Here is a 16,655-nt window from a genome sequence, read left to right on the forward strand (position 1 = left end):
AGATAAAAATATCCCATTTTTTTAATCATACTTGCAAAAAATTGCATTAAAATTCAATCTCTGAAGTATTTTTTGAGAATACATATTTAATTTTGGGTATTTTTGTTGCGTTTTTAAATTATTTGAGGGTAATTTTGTCGATAAATTCGAGTGCATTTTTGTCAGCAACAAAATTATTCGGGTGCATTTTTTATGGTTTACCCGAGATTGAATTTTGATGCTGTTATTTGCAATTATGATTAGAAAAATGAGATTTTTTAACTTTAAAATTTGGTGATTTTTTATTAAGTATATATTTTTTTTATAATTTTTTGTCAACAACCAATAATACTTTTAAAAAATAAAATAAAAATATAGGGATCAAAATTTTATCCCATTTTTTGTGTGTACTTTTTAAACAATTATCTAAACATTCCTATAAAATTTTGGATTAAATACATAAGTGATTTATCAAATACAAAAGTCGTTTGTCACTTATAAAAAAAAAATTTTGAATATTTTTATTGCGTTTTTAAATTATTTAAGAGTATTTTTGTTAATAATAAAATTCGAATATATTTTTATTAACAACAAAATTATTTAAGTACATTTTAGTAGTTTACCTTTCTTCATAACAAGAAAAATATTTAATTAAACATTTGGGTTTGATATATCACCTTGATAATCCCAAATAGAAATATTGGTTGCGCTAATTTATGAGTAATTACCCAAATCAGATCTCAAGGATTTTAGAATCGGATATTTTAGTTCTCAAGAAAATTAATACACAGATCAATCCCCAAAGTTTTACTCTGGCAGACAAATCAGTCCCCAATTCATTTTTCGGCAAAATAATTACCCATATCAGTCCCCAAAGATTTTAAAAACGGACATTTTAGTCCAAAAAAAAACTAATGTACAAATCAATCCCCAACGTTTTTCTCTATTAGACATAATAGTCATCCATTCAAAAATAAAATAAAATAAAATCATTATTATTATTACTTGCACAATAATATTGTACTATATTTTTTGTATTCTTTGGACAAAAATAATGATAAATTTATTCATTAAATTCTTATATATATATTTGGCATAGCGGGCCTCAGCAGGAGGCTCACACACGACAGGCTATTAGCTCAGTGGTAGAGCGCGCCCCCTAATAACTGCGTCGTTGTGCCTGGACTATAAATACTAGTTATTCAACAAGTTCGATTGATTGATACGAGTTGATTTCCTGTGGTAAAGGCCGTAATGCCAGAGGAATCATTACCGCAGGGCATAGAAGAGGAGGTCATAAGCGTCTATACCGTAAAATCGATTTTCGCCGGAATCGAAATAACTGAGAAAAAAAGAATTCTTTTTTATTTTGCAAGTTAAAAAAATTTTTAAGAATTTAATGAATAAATTTATCATTATTTTTGTCAAAAAATACAAAAAATATAGTACAATATTATTGTGCAATTAATAATAATTATTATTTTATTTTATTTTATTTTTGGACGGGAGACTATTATGTCTAATAGAGAAAAACATCGGGGATTGATTTGTACATTAGTTTTTCTTGAGGACTAAAATGTCCGTTTTTAAAAATCTTTGGGAACTGATCTGGGTAATTACTCTACCGGAAAATGAACTGGGACTGATTTGTTTGCCAGAGTAAAAACCTTAGGAATTGATCTGTGTATTAATTTTCCTTATGGACTAAAATGTCCGATTCTAAAATCCTTGGGGACTGATTTGGGTAATTACTTTAAATTAAACAATTCTTTTAACCCATATTAACCCAATAGCTCGATTCAAAATGGGTTAACTTCCTATAAAATTTTGGATCAAATACATAAATAGTTTATCAAATTAAAGTGGTTTGCTATTTACAAAAAAATAATAATGCTTGAATATTTTTATCCCGCTTTTAAATTATTTAAGAGTTTTTTTGTCAATAATAAAATTCAGATACATTTTTATCAGCAACAAAATTATTTAGGTACATTTTTAGTAGTTTACCCTTCTTAATTATGAGAAAAATAAATAATTAAACGTTCGGGTTTGATATATCACCTTGATAATCCCAAATAAAAATATTGGTTTGGCTAATAAATTAAACAATTCTTTTAACCCATATTAACCTAATAGCTCGATTCAAATTGGGCTAAGTAGATAGCTTAAATACAATTTTGTTAATTAATAATGACTAAAAAAATAAACTACCAAAAAAAATGACTAAAAAAATAGCTAACTTAGATTGCTCGGGTGGTTAACTCACTTGTCCACTTAAACAAGTGTTTGAAATTTAAATTCCACCCATTGATCAACGATAAACCCTTAAATAAAGCTCAGATCCGCGACGAATTAGTTCATAATCTGCCGGATTGGGAGATACCGTAGGCAATAAAAACAATGACAAAAAAAAATTACCAAAAAAATGACTTAAAAGTAAAAAATGGCCAGATAAAAAAAACGAGATTAAAAAGGGGTCATGCTTCATCGACGTATGAAAATTGAAAAATATTCAGTATTTCGTTATTTACGACCAGTAGCATATGATAGACCAACCAGAATCCGGCAACAACGATAAAGTCAGACTCTAGCAACGGAAACCCAGGTAGCTGCCAATTTCCAAAGGTTGGATGTGTTTAATAGGTAATTTTCTTTGAATAATTTCCAAATTTATGAATCTTGCTATGTAGGTAAACATAATGTTCCTATGCAAAATCAATTGCAGCTAGATTCTATACAACTTAACTAAATTTATCCCCACTAATAAATTTGTTTTTTGTACATTCATGATACAGGCAATCAGGCATAAAGCAACCTACCTCTAAACACAGATAACAGACAACCAAACTTGGTTCCTCTTTTGGACTCATCGGGTATTACCTTGTACATTATATACTCGTTAAGCAAGCAAAAATATTGGGGGCGTCCCCGTGTTTACGAAGTACCATGTTTCTCACCTATTTAATTTTCATAAACGTGAATATGCTTTTATCAACCAAGCTCAAATATTAATGGTTGCATCCCACAGCCTTAGAAGCCCATTACGGCCACCACTGCATATCCTTTTCCTCTCCAGATCTGAAGCAATACATCTTACCTGGATGTCACAGTAAGGCCAAAATCAACCCATGAACGAAGAATAAAGAGCGTTGAACATGAATAACATAATACTCTTTAACCACATATATTGCCCTGCTAAATGGCAAAAATATGCACCCTAAAGTATAGCTGAGGCAAATCAAAATAACAGCAATCAATGAGCCATAGTTCTAAAGTAAACATCACCACAAAACTTAATTTCACAAAGAAAAGAACATCAATATATTTTTTCCTACTTCAGTGCTAGTAATTATCTAAGGAATGCACTTCCTTAGGTAGTTTCCCCCAAAGCAATTATTTGTCTCAAAAGATCAATAAAATTGGCACTGGATTGTAGTTACATGTTAAAAAGTTTAAGAGCACATCATAATGTTCACTGATCACATTATACCAGAGCCGGACCATATCAAGTGGAAAATCCAAAAGAGCACATACCATAGCAACTGTTTTTTGAGGTGTTCTGTAAACCTGCCAGCCAGCCATTTTGGACCCAGTACCAGAAAAACCACCAAGTCTCTCTTGAGGCCGATGGAAAAGTGACATCGAATTGTCCGCTGCTCCAATGCCTAACCAGTGCTCCCCAGCATTGATAGATAATATGGCAGCATTGTGAATTGTAACATTTTTTGCACACCTTATACCCCCTGTACAGTCAATGAGTAAAAAATTATCAGATGATCTCTAGCTTCTAAAGTTCTAATTTTGTACAGAATAAATACACAGGCACAACACTAGTTCATTCTGTTGTATTATTGCTTCTTAAAATTGCATGTTACAATTTGTTGTAAGATTAAGACACCATTTTGGTGGAGTATAAATAGCATGATAGTATTTTACAATGAGACACTTTGAAGTTTTTTAAACTTTAAACAGTCTGCATATTTCACAAATCAAACAAGCTAAACATCACGGAGGAAAATTGTATGGATAAAGAGATTGCCATACCGTCATCATTTTCCCAAAACCGTAGCAGGCCGTCAGTTGACCCTGGAATTGAATTTAACATTTAGCAAGCAATGGAAATAAAAGCACACAGCCAGTGTCTTAATGAAACCCACACACACAGAGAGCATTGCCAAATTTGGAGATGATGCACCTGTTATAATTCCTCTGTCTAAAGCAGAATATTCGACACATAATATTGGCCCGGCATGGCATGCTAAGACAGCATCACATATTCCTCGGGAAACAGACCACAATCTTGCTGTCCAATCATCACTACCAGTAATTACAGTATCACCAACCATTCTTATGGACCTGCATTTTTCATACTCAATTATATATTTTATTTACTATCGATACAATAGATATAGATAAAGGGTCCCCTCTTGGTGTCCAATTTCTACTATAAATTTTACCCCAAGAAGGGGGGAAAAATATCATCCACTCCTTAAAAATAACCGACAGTAACCACTCATCCAACTATTTCTTCTTACTTCATATCTTTACCATCATGAAAACACTCATCAAACTCTCACTCCCCACAATAAAGTTTTCTTGTTTCATGCTTCCCATTGTATAAATACCAACAAATTTAAAAAGATAACTCATGCTTGTTAAACCGCTAGTACGAATAACATAGTAGAGTAGAAATACATGTTCTCTTAACCTTATCCATTGTGTATGTCCTGAAAGTTTATGCATCTGTCTACTAGCACGAATGTCCCATATGCTCGCAACCCTGTAATGCCAGAAACAATCAATGCATGACAAATGGCTGAATTGCACACAGAAAAATCAACATAGAATTTGTATGTGCGCGCGCGCACACACACATCTACATTCTTTTAACTTACACATCTCTTCCAGCAGCAGCCAAGAGTCCCACATTGTCATCATATTCCATGCATAAAACAGCACTAGAGCAACGACCAACAGTTGCAACACATCTATCAGTTCTAACATCCCACATCTTCACAGTACCATCATACGATGAAGTTAGGACACGTTCTCCGGAGAGCATGCGCACACAGCTGACCTACAAGGTTTGCATTATATTAAGTTTCAACTTTCCAACCTTTATATTTTTCATCACTTATTTACCTACATCTGTTTACTGTAGATCAGCCAGAAATATTTTAAGGTAATACCGGTCCATCATGGCCTTTAAGCTCTTCCAGAAGTTGAGTTGTTTGCTTATCCCACACCAAAACAGACTGATCATCAGATCCTGACACCACTTTCCCCCTATCTGAATTTATGGCACGGATAGTTCTACATTTGAATCCAGAAGCAAGGTTGCCCATAAATATATATCCAGAGATGTTAAGAACAAAAGAAATAATATATATATAATCTTAACCTGCATGTTTGGAAAAGTTATATTCATAACACATTAATTCATTCCTAACATCCTAAGGCAAAAAATGCAACCTGAGCTGCATAATGGCATCCATAGACATTGAAACTTACTGAGCAGTCTGTGCTTCCGCTAATAAAGAAACCAGCATCTTCACGGTCACCCACCAAATCCCACACCTCTCTCTTTGTAACACAATGGAGAGCAGTAATGGCACCATTATGACCCCTAAGTATGCGGACATTTGTTTGAAGCTTCTTCTGCCCACCAGTTGAAAGATCATGTTTCCGAGGAGTGCCATTCTCTTGTGCAGCTAAATTTGTAACAATAGAACAAAGTGATACCCTTAGTTTACTCAAGAATCAATACATAGTTGCACTAGCAGATAATGTATTAATTAATACCTGAATTGCCCCCATCAGACGTCCATTTACGACTAAAGCTGGATCTAGATGAAGTATTTCGGGTGAACATACTTTGCACCCAGCTTCTACCAACACCAGTTCCCTCGGCAGGTTGCTGGCCATCATCTTTGGAATCTTTTGAATGTGGGGATGGTAATGCAAGGGATGACATAGACTGTGCCTTAAATGATGTGACTCCCCAATATCCATTGCGTAGTTGCTGGATATGAGACAAGAACCCTCTGATTTTTATCTGCATCAATAACATGGAAAACAATTCAGCAATAATCCATCACATGACATGAGCCAAAATTTTCAGTAGTATTATTTCAAGAGAAATAGATAAAGTAAAGTCAACATTCAAAAGAAAGAGAAACAATGACGTATACCATGAAAGCATAACACAAGGGATGACATTACTAGTATGCAAAAAACGATAAGATACAAAACCAATGGTACTAAGAGAAACATTGATGCAGAATCTGTACTTCTTTAGGGTATGGCATTTCAAGTTTACATGGTCAACATTTTGTGATCTTGATTATTAGTTGCATTTATTGTTATTTCGGGTGCCTTAGTTATATATAGTTAAGTTTTATGAACTATTGTATTACGTATGCACTTTTGGTTATTAATCCCACATCAGATCATTATGCTTTGAGACCAAGTCTCTAATTGAAGATCAAGGATTCAAATACGCTGAGCATCTAGGTACTGAATACTATAGTGCCATAGTTTAATAATTTTGTTCTGTTCTACTTGTGTTGGTTCTTCATCAATTTCTGCGGTACATAAACTACGGTTTATTGTCTTTCCTCATTTTTCTTTCCTTCCAATACTTCTTTGACTCTATATTATATAAGCTGGTAGGCTTCTTTTATTGGTTAGAAAAAGTCCTTTTTCTTTTCTCTCTCTCCCTTGGGATTAGAAAAAGAATTTTTACTAGAGCAGTAAAGAAGAGTACAAAAGAGGACAACACATCCTCACAACGATACAAAAATAACAACCATGTCGTATAAGGATAAACCATGCAGCAAAGCAACATATAACACTCACTTGAAAAGCAATTTATGCATTTCTAAAAAGAAATTAACTTACAAATTGCTTGGATCCAATGCTGTTCCTCTCTGCAATTGTTTCAATCATGTACCAAGCATCATTATCAGGAAGTCCCAGCCCAGCCTTCATTACGGCAAAGAAGGCTCAGTATACAAAAGTATAACATGATACAATTTGACTTCACCAGAACTACAGAAGTTAACAGAAGAATTTAAGCACATGAAATAGCCTAGACAATACCATGTGTGATGCCAACACCACAAGCTGTGCTGTCACAAGAGATGCATAGTTTGCTGATCTGGCAAAGAAAAAATTGAAACTTTATAAACATCTATGGAAAAAAATAGAAGTATCGGTGCATTTATGTCCAAATTCAATTAAATCTACAATGATTGGATGGTTGGTTAAAGAGGTCAGAAAGAATATACATACATTCACAAATAGTTAGGTTGAAGGTCATAGAACAATAGGATTTATTTTAGTAGTGTTTGTTTGTGCTTGTGAAAACAAGCTGAAGTAGAAAATAATCAGTGTTTTTTTATTATAAAAAAAATATAAGCATACAAGGAGCTGCTTCTCCCAAAATAGAGAGAGAGAGAGAGAGAGAGAGAGAGAGAGAGAGAGAGAGAGAGAAATCCCTGTACAAAACAACATTCTACATTCTTTTAAAAGAACTAGGAATAGCAGTAACTACCATCTACTAGCTAGGATGACAGCTGTACTAGCTATAACTAACTTATCAGTGAAAGGTCCCTAACTCCTAACTACCCTTAGGGTAGCTTCCCCCACGAGCTACCATTCTCTTGTATATAAACAGAGAAGTCACCCAATTGAGGATCTCAGAGTCATGATACACAATTCAGACATTTCTCTTCTCGCTTTCTCTCTCTACTTCGCTGTTTCAGTTTTCTATTATCAATGTTGTTTGTTTGTGCTTTTCAAAGCAAGCCGAAGTAGAAAATAACAAGTCTTTCTAGAGTTATTTTAACTAGTGTATCAATAGACACTGATTCACTCTTTTATTTATTAAATGCATGTAAAAATAGTGAAAATAGAATTAGTTGAGATGGCGAGTTGTTTATAATTTAACCTAAAAGTCTTGGGCTCAAGTCTTTGATATAACAAAAAAATAAACTTTTTATAGATTATATATAACGAAGGGTGTTTAAAGAAAAAAAAGTTGGACACCAACCGTTCTCATATTCTCATTATATATAGTATAGAAGTATAGATATAGAAGTACAGATATAGAAGATATATAATATAGATAAGCATACAAGGAGCTACTTCTCCCAAAATCAAAAGCATGAGAGAATAGCTTTGACAATTTTTAGCAAAAACATACATTCATAGTTAGCAAAATCAAAGTAATTAGAAATTTTTTGTTTTGATACAAGGTACTTTTACAATTACATAGAAATGCAACATAATTTTCTGATTCTGCTTCTACAACTAAAGAATTACTTCTTGTGGAATCTTAACCAAACCAGCCCATTATTTGTATTCAAAACAAAGATGATGATGCTGATGATAGGATATAAAACACACAGTAATGTAAAGAATGAAGAAAACTAATATAAAAAGAAACAGAAGACAATCAAAGAAAAATTTTAAATCCTTACTTGTTTGAAGATTGCTCCATTAAATAGTCAAAATATCCTTCCCAAAACCTGCAAGGAAGGTGCATGAACTGTGTCAACACTTAGTTCAAGATAAGACCACTAAAACATCGTGTGAAAACATGAAAAAATAGTTATGGGAAATACAGACCGCAGCTCATCCCAAATAGAAAGAGAAATAAGATGTCGTTGCACATAGTCTGGCACATTGTTATTGTCTTTCTTATACATATCAGATGAAACTTCAAGAGCATCTCTAATGGTTGGCAAGTCATTCCGTGCGGTTGCACGATTTATAGCTGTTTTGAGCTGAAAATGAGCAGATTTGATAGGAACGAGAATTAGACATGAACTCAGTTAGAAGTTAAGGGAGGGAAGGTATATTCTTTCTGCCAACACTTGTGGCAATACTGAAACGAAGTAATTTAGACATAACTATACTCAGTCCCTCTAGTGTTAAAAAGAATTTAGTTTGGTTTCCTTAAACTGCAATTACAACAATCTTTTCCTTCAAAATTTTAATACATTTCGCACTGTTTTTCTGACTGGAACTATGAAGGAGGATGTGTCTCTGATAAGATCCCTCTTTTACAAGCACCTCAATGGAGTCATATCAAAGAGATGGTGCTGTCTCATTATTTACTTGTATTTGATATTAAATTATTGGACTTGTATAAAGCCAGAGGGGCAGACATTGAAATGTTATATCAAGATTAAAACCTCAAATTAGTCCTCAAAAGTGTCATTGCACCAATTTGGCCTCAAGATTTGCAATTTAAACTTTGAGGTATTAAAGTTCATTTCTTGTTAGACTAAAGGATTAAAATATCTTACAATAACTTGAAATGAATTTTCATTTTTGGAGACTTAAATTTGTTGAACACATATGAAGGATTGACAAGTTAAACAAAAGGAATAGCATTTGTTTACCAATTCTTTCACTGCAATAAACTGTTCTTCAGTGAGCTGACAGCTCCAACCCTGATAGAAAGATCTAGCATAAGCTTCATTGCGACAGGGAAAATAACAAAAGAAATTAATTATCAGTGTTAGCTAAATAAGACTAACTGAATGTATATGCTCGCTTATGCATTCAACAAATCCACTACCACCAATCCCCTCTGCGTCAGATTCAATCAAAGCTGCAAGGCCAACCACAAAATAACTTGTTAGAAAACTCCGTACTCCACTTCTAACATAAATTAATTTTTTAACCTGACAACAAACGGGAAAATTCACATTCCACTAGTATCAAAAAGAAAATTGAGATCAATGATACCAAGTATTGTTCCATATTCAAAGGAGGCGAGAGGATCATCTGTTGCTCCCAATTTGAGAAGCCGCAGCCATAAACCCTGTGTTATGAAGAAAAAAAAGCAATGTAAAAAGGTGATACTGTACCAATTTCAACATATAGTAGTAGTCATTATGGAGAGTAATACAGTCAAATGTATCAGAATCCAACAACCATGAAAACATCAAAGATTGATCTAAACAAGTATTTTTCAGTATTTTTTTTTTTTTAAGACTGGATTTTTTGGAGCAGCAGTAGGATCCAACAATAAGTAAGATCCTGGAGGCCTTTATGTTAAAGCAAGAGAGATGTGATTCATGATGTAATTTTGTAGGAGAATGGGCGGGGGAAATGGCTATGTGTGAGAGAAAATGAAGAGAAAGAAGGGAATTTACAAAGAAGAGTGGGTAACTTATTTTAGACAACTAAAGTTGCTGTGGGTCTTCAATGAAACCAAAGAATAAGAACTAGCAGCAGCAGTAAACTAACTTCTACAGTTCCACTACACAATAAACAAGCATCATAAATTTCCAGATCTATATTGAAAATAAGGGGAAAATTAAGTTCATGCAAAATGGATACACCCATGCATGCACACACAAACATACATAGAGGAATGTATAGAGAAAAGACCGATAAACGTACCTGCAGCTTAACCTTAATATCCAGCACCATTCTGTCCCTTTCAGCCTGAAACCACGAAAAGAATAACGTGAGGGACCAACTGCAAAATAAATAGATCAATACACAAGCAGCACTAACAAAATAATCCTGGCCATGTTAACTTACCGCCCTCTCAAGTGGACTAAGACCATCTGCTAACAGATCCTTACTGAAAGAACACAGAAGAACAGTAAGATAGAAAAACAAGAATAAGGTGGAAAAACAATTTAAGTTAAAATGTAGAAACAACCATGACAATCAGTTTATTCAATAGATAGAACAAGGCAGAATGTACTGCTCACAATAGAAGACATTCTGTTCAGGATACCCAATACTTAATGCCTAGAAACTGAAAGCAGCATAGATCAACAGCAACAACGATAACGAATCCTAATTCAAAATTGCTTCCTCTTTGAGTGACAACAATTAATATTCATGCAAACCATACACTCTCCAACTTTTAGATTTTTCCTATAAATAGAATTTAGTCATATTTGTACCAATGTACAGAATACATTTCGCACATTGGGAGAGATTCCTTTTAATCAAGAACCGTAATTAAATAACTGAAAAGGATATGCGGGCCAGCTTTTCTAGGCATCAGTATGACAACAAAAGAGTGTCCTGATGTTAGGCATTGGCGCATTGCTTGCATTACCTTGGAGTATGTCTTCCTGAGTACTCATAGGCATTACTAACTGCTGAAAGAATATCCCTCCTATTTTCTTCTTCCTCTTCTGTTCTGCTGATTGCAGGAAATCTATCATAGGTATAATTGGCACCAGATCCTGCAAGGTAAAAAAAGTAGAAAAAGGTAAAAAAATATGCATTCAATTTAGTTTATATTTGCGAGTAATCAATTTAGAAACAAAATTGGCTAGAAGTCATGCATTTCACCTGACATTCCAGCATCAAAATCTGATATTGTTAAGATCTCAGGCTCTACCAAAGGTGAAGGAAGAATTGACATAGGGTTTTGACCCCTTCCAATTGCATCCTGTAGCTTATCAAGCAGGTTATTGTTGTTTTCATCAGAACCTACCCCTCTCTCCAAATAATCCAAGAAACCATGAGAATCAAGGAACTGAGCTATCTGTAAAATTCAAATTTGACATCAGATGAAAGACAGAAATTATACAGCAATAATAAGAATGGAATTAGCATTTCTTTGATAAAACATGATTTAAACCCAGCCAATGTAATTATCATTAGTACATCCATGAGTCTTCTAACCATCATAATCAACAATGAAAATCTAATCATTAGTAGGATCAATTTAGTCATTGGAATTTCCATCGCTGCTAATTGGAGAACACACCCCATGTTATGAGTAAAAAATTACCATTGGCTCTGGTGGTTGGTTCGTAGCTCGAGACCGTTTCTTCAAGAAAGCTTGAGTATTGAAGACCTGAGTGGAACTATTTTCCTGATGCCAAAATAGGAAAAAAGAAGAAAATGAACAATGAAAGGTCATACCAAAGTTTTCTCATGGAAGATTGAAAACTAAATTCTTGAAACAAGAAATAGAATATTCATACTAGGAAATTCCGATAGCCACTTAAAAGTGTTGCAAAGAACTTTAAGAATATCATCCTGCACAAGAAACATGGTGACAATAAGGCACATCAGACTGGAGACCATTTGTTGTACTACCAACATGTCTGGTTTTTAACATCTGAAAACTGATGCATAAGGGAGGGGGGGTAATATTGAATGACTCAAATGTTTAATAATAGTTTAAAAATAGACGGCACAAGTAAATCATCAAATAAAAATTCCAGGGATTGGTGGTCATAAAAGTTCCACCACTTTCTAAAATGGCAAAAAAGTTAAACAATATATTGGACTGTCCACAAGGAACCAAAACAATAAATTGGACAGTCCACAAGGAACCAAGAAACAACATAAATTAGAACTACAATGAGCAAAGCACAAATCATTCTTGGTATAAGGGGCAGGCATCAAGTTCATCTATGTGAGAAAATTTCAATATTTTATTACAAAGATCAATCAGCAATGTTTAGAATAAAGTGTATCATAATATTTTCCAGGGAACTAAATTAAGAATTCATTAAAATGTTCATCAATCTAGCATCTCATTCACTTTCATATGATTTTATTCAGTGACGGTGAACCTAAAAAGAATGGAAAACAATGAATAATCTACCATCGAAGGATCACCTTAACTGAAGGTCATGATCCGCTCCCCATTGCTTAGCCGCAAATTTAGTATAATGCTCAGATACACTATATATTCCAGCCTTCAATTCATCAATTCCAATTACATTGGGGTATAATAACTTGATTACCTCACCACGCAAGAAGCTGTATTCTGGCTCGGGAATAGGTGGAATTTCCTCTGATGTAGTAATACGATTATAATCGAGGTCAACAACCACCACCTACAAGAGAGTAAAAGATATCAATTAAAATAAATGAAAGCAAAACATCATTCGAAACAAATAGAATCGCCCACATGCATGCCAACCTGTAAATCAAGAAAAGCAAACATGATTTTTTTTTTTGTTGGTTGTTGGGGGGGTTGTTTCTGGGTGAAGCTTAGACCTGATATTGATAACTAGTTCAAGAATGCAGAAAAGAATACAATAAATACACACACAGAACTTTACCAGTCCTAAAAACACCTGTTGCCACAGGTAAAGAAGCAAGGAACAGGACTAGAACAAGTTCATGAATACATTACTTCTACAGTTTTCTTGTTAGGAAAAATAGAAAGATGGAAAATAGAAAAGTGGAAATTTTAAAGATACTTGGTAGGTTAAAAATAAGTATTTTTTTTTCACTTTTTACATGCATCTCATTTTCACCAGCCCATTTTCCAACTCAATTTGACTCAAACAATACACAGCCTTAAGGATAGATGACCTTGAGGCTTAAACTGAGAAGTTCCCCCACCTATTTGCAGTAAATCATTAGCTATAACATTATGACTTCAATCAAACTAATTAATGATAAAAGTGCAGCAAAACTAGTAGCCAGCAATTAATCAAATAATGCAAGAATATAGATAAATTAAACACCAAGGGAATGGAATTTCTCTAAATAAGCAGTGGTGTTAAGGAACAAGAGTACTGACTTACACCATCCATGACCTGTGCAGAGGTATCAACACACGAATGGAGGCCCATCATATATGGTGTAGGAGCATCAATATAATCTACTCCTTTGAAGAATAGTGACGGAATGTATACATGCTAAAGAAAGAAAGAAAAAACATCAAGAGAAAAATATTAAAAGCGAGTTAACAAAAGGTACCAACATTTTAGGAATGAGCATCATGAGTTATTATCAAATATGATATACACATCTTTTCAGAGAGATAACCGCAGAAATCAGCCATAACAACAAAAATGATGCTACCAATCGAGAAAAAAAAAACACTGGTGTACACAAATAAAGGAAACACTCAAGATAAAGATTTTCAAATCTAACCTGCCATCGGAATGGGTAGATTAAGTGACAAATGGCCTCAGATGCAAGAGTTAGAAGTGAATACCTGCCAAAAGAAAGTATAGAATAAACATAGATTTAACAAATGAATTAACTAATACTCTAAATGACAAACTTCTAAACAACTAACATAAATACAACATATCTGCATATATTGGATGAAGCCCATGTTCAAATTTCACACAGCAATCAAATGTAACTATCATATCTCCTTTCTTGAAGTAATCAAGGGGAATCCAAATCAACGCCAAACAGAAACAGTATTATCAGGATAAGCTAGTACAGTACAAACACAAATACAATTGGGAAACTGTGCAAGTTAAAATCTACTATTTAGCTTTAAAATTTCATCGGTAATCAACATGAAATTTTATGAAAGTGTAGATGGTAGTTAAAGAACCAGACTGTGGACACTGGAGAGGTCATTGATGAACCAAAATATAACTAGGAACTATGGCCGTAAGGTCTTAAGAAGTATACTTGTTAGCTCGAAGCAAAATCCTCCTTTCAAGCAACACGGCTGTAAAAAGTTGTATTAAGTTGTCAACATCCAAGCACTGCACCAGAGGCTGAAATGATATCTGCTCCAGAAAACCATGGATGGTTGTTAACAAATGAACCAGATGAAAACAGCTAATCAAGTCTAGAAGCCAAGTTTCAGGAGACTGTACATCAGCATGGGGAAGCCCATCAGTTGGTGGAGCCTCAGCAGAAAGCAGACAATTCTCAATAGCAAACAGCACTCGCTCCTTTCCAGGAGTTGGCAAAGGCACATTGGACACCATATGTGCTATGACATCCCATAGTGGTTTACTGAAATTGTTACACGGTGGGAATGGTAAGAGAAACAGAAACAAAAAACCACAGATTTTTCATATTTAATCTAAGACAACTTGTGGTCACATTTATAAAGCATAAATAAAAAGAAAACTCGTAGTTATGTTCTGATTTTGAAAAAGCAAAGATTTTGCCACCATTCTAGACTTACCTAGTTCCATTCGGAGAAAAACACAGTGCAAATATCTCCTCCAGAGCACTCCGAAGTAGACGGAAACTTGGCAAGCGTGAAACTAGACAGATGCATTTGTCAGCATATGAATTTGCCTGTATACGGTAAGCCTCTGCGATATCCTCACAAACTGGATCTCGGAAAGAAATGCAGCTAACATAGATTTTAGAACCATCACCCTCTGCATCAAACTTTTAAGTCAATATGATATCAGATATGAAGAAACAAAACCATAAACGCTGAAAGTAATATCAACTGAAAAACCTATTGCAAATCATGGTGAGACGATGAGAGTATCATCATTCATCAGGGAGGATAAATGGGAAAATGCAAATATGAAAGTTAAAAGTATTTAGCAAGGACTCGGCATAAAATAGTCACCCCCCAAATCAGAATGTAGAAAGAAAGAAAAATTACTTTATTCTGAGGTAGCAAGAAACCATCAGTGAAAATCACTTATAATCTTCTCTGTTGTGCTCTAATACTTCTATCCCCAGTAAAAATTCCATAGTTTCTATCAAATATATCTATATATATATGCGCCCAACATGCACCCCGGTCCTGATTTGAGTATCGCAATGGTCCCGGTGCAATATATGTTCAATCCCTAATCATGTATCAACAGTTCAGCATATCTAAGTAAACTTCCTAAATCAATATCCAACTTCCTAAGCTACTCCCAAGTCCCACCAAATAAAAGCAAGTAAAAGCTAGCTAAGGTAAACTGGAGAAACCATGCTTGCACAAAACCATACCAGTCAAAACCATCGGATAGCTCCTCGGAAACGTGGAAGGATCGTTGGAATCAAATCCTGATGCATGGAACGCAACACCAGCAGGTAGAACACACTGAAAAGGAACAACGTTCACTGGCATCAGATAAAATTAACACAATAAGGAAATTTAGTAAACGCAACGGCGAACACGAACACTTCAGAAAAACGGGAATGCATATGAAAAATAGGTTCGTTGAGGAAGAAGCAGTTACAGTGGGAAGCTGAGGAGGCGGAGGAGGATAGAGAGTGTGAGTCGGAGGAGGATACTGGTCGAGGAGTGAAGGAGTATACATGCAGCCAGGGCCATGGTAACCTTTGATTCCATCAATGTTTCGAATCTCCGGTCCGATCCCACACACAACGAAGTACTCAAAGATTGGAGGCATTGCCTTTTCTTCTTTAGGAGATTCGTCAATGGCGGAATTGGAGATCTCTTCTCCCCCGTTTCTCCCCTCAGGAACCGGGAGAGAAGAAGAGTGCTCCGAGATCTGGTGTTCTATCTCTTGTTTTTGACGATGATGGAGTTGAGTTAGTCGATAGATCAATTCAGGAGCTTAAGCAATAATCAGTCGTCAGGTGTGAAACTGCATCGGAGTTTCTTTTCTGCGGAGAGGTTGATTCAGGACGGAGAAACGAGAAAAGGAAAACCGTCACTCAGAAACAAAAAATTAAAAAACGAAAAAAAGAAAAAATATATATAATACAAGGAAGTGAAAAAAATAAATTAACCATCAATTCTTAAAAAAAGTTTATTTATTTAATTCATTTTTTAAAAATTTTATCAATGAAATTATTTTTTAAAATTAGAACTAATTTAATTAATAAAATTTTTTAGAGATAAATTTNTTATTTATCAATTTTATGTATTTATTGATATATACAACGTATTACATCGAGTGCTATAACCCAAATTTAATTAAACTCATATTTTAGTATCTGAGTATTCAACATATGATACCATAAAAGTTGAATATATTATGAAC

General features: G+C 34.3%; 1 protein-coding gene across 1 annotated transcript; it reads right to left on the minus strand.

Annotated features, from left to right (window-relative positions):
• Nucleotides 1–2,472: 2,472 nt before the first annotated feature.
• On the minus strand, nt 2,473–16,334 carry LOC107478726 (DENN domain and WD repeat-containing protein SCD1). Its single transcript, XM_016098862.3, has 30 exons — nt 15,885–16,334; nt 15,652–15,745; nt 14,876–15,077; nt 14,559–14,700; nt 14,368–14,468; nt 13,870–13,933; nt 13,518–13,631; nt 12,598–12,818; nt 11,955–12,009; nt 11,759–11,842; nt 11,314–11,509; nt 11,075–11,204; nt 10,543–10,585; nt 10,399–10,443; nt 9,739–9,814; nt 9,528–9,601; nt 9,390–9,440; nt 8,611–8,768; nt 8,463–8,510; nt 7,081–7,138; nt 6,880–6,963; nt 5,782–6,034; nt 5,487–5,690; nt 5,169–5,374; nt 4,875–5,056; nt 4,688–4,759; nt 4,175–4,335; nt 4,024–4,065; nt 3,514–3,722; nt 2,473–3,076 (listed from the first exon to the last, which is right to left on the minus strand). The coding sequence occupies exons 1-30, from the start codon at nt 16,056–16,058 to the stop codon at nt 2,981–2,983; spliced, it is 3,639 nt and encodes a 1,212-aa protein (XP_015954348.1). The 5' UTR covers nt 16,059–16,334; the 3' UTR covers nt 2,473–2,980.
• Between the last annotated feature and the right edge of the window lie 321 nt (nt 16,335–16,655).

Source organism: Arachis duranensis, chromosome 3, assembly GCF_000817695.3.
Source record: "Arachis duranensis cultivar V14167 chromosome 3, aradu.V14167.gnm2.J7QH, whole genome shotgun sequence".
In the NCBI taxonomy this organism is placed as follows: Eukaryota; Viridiplantae; Streptophyta; class Magnoliopsida; order Fabales; family Fabaceae; genus Arachis; species Arachis duranensis.

Coding starts and splice junctions, on each gene's coding strand:
- LOC107478726 (XM_016098862.3), bottom strand. CDS start 16,058: ATGCCTCCAATCTTTGAGTACTTCGTTGTGTGTGGGATCGGACCGGAG. Junction 14,469..14,558: donor ATGGGCTTCCCCATGCTGAT/GTACAGTCTCCT, acceptor TTTCTGGAGCAG/ATATCATTTCAGCCTCTGGT. Junction 9,441..9,527: donor TAAGCGAGCATATACATTCA/GTTAGTCTTATT, acceptor TCTTTCTATCAG/GGTTGGAGCTGTCAGCTCAC.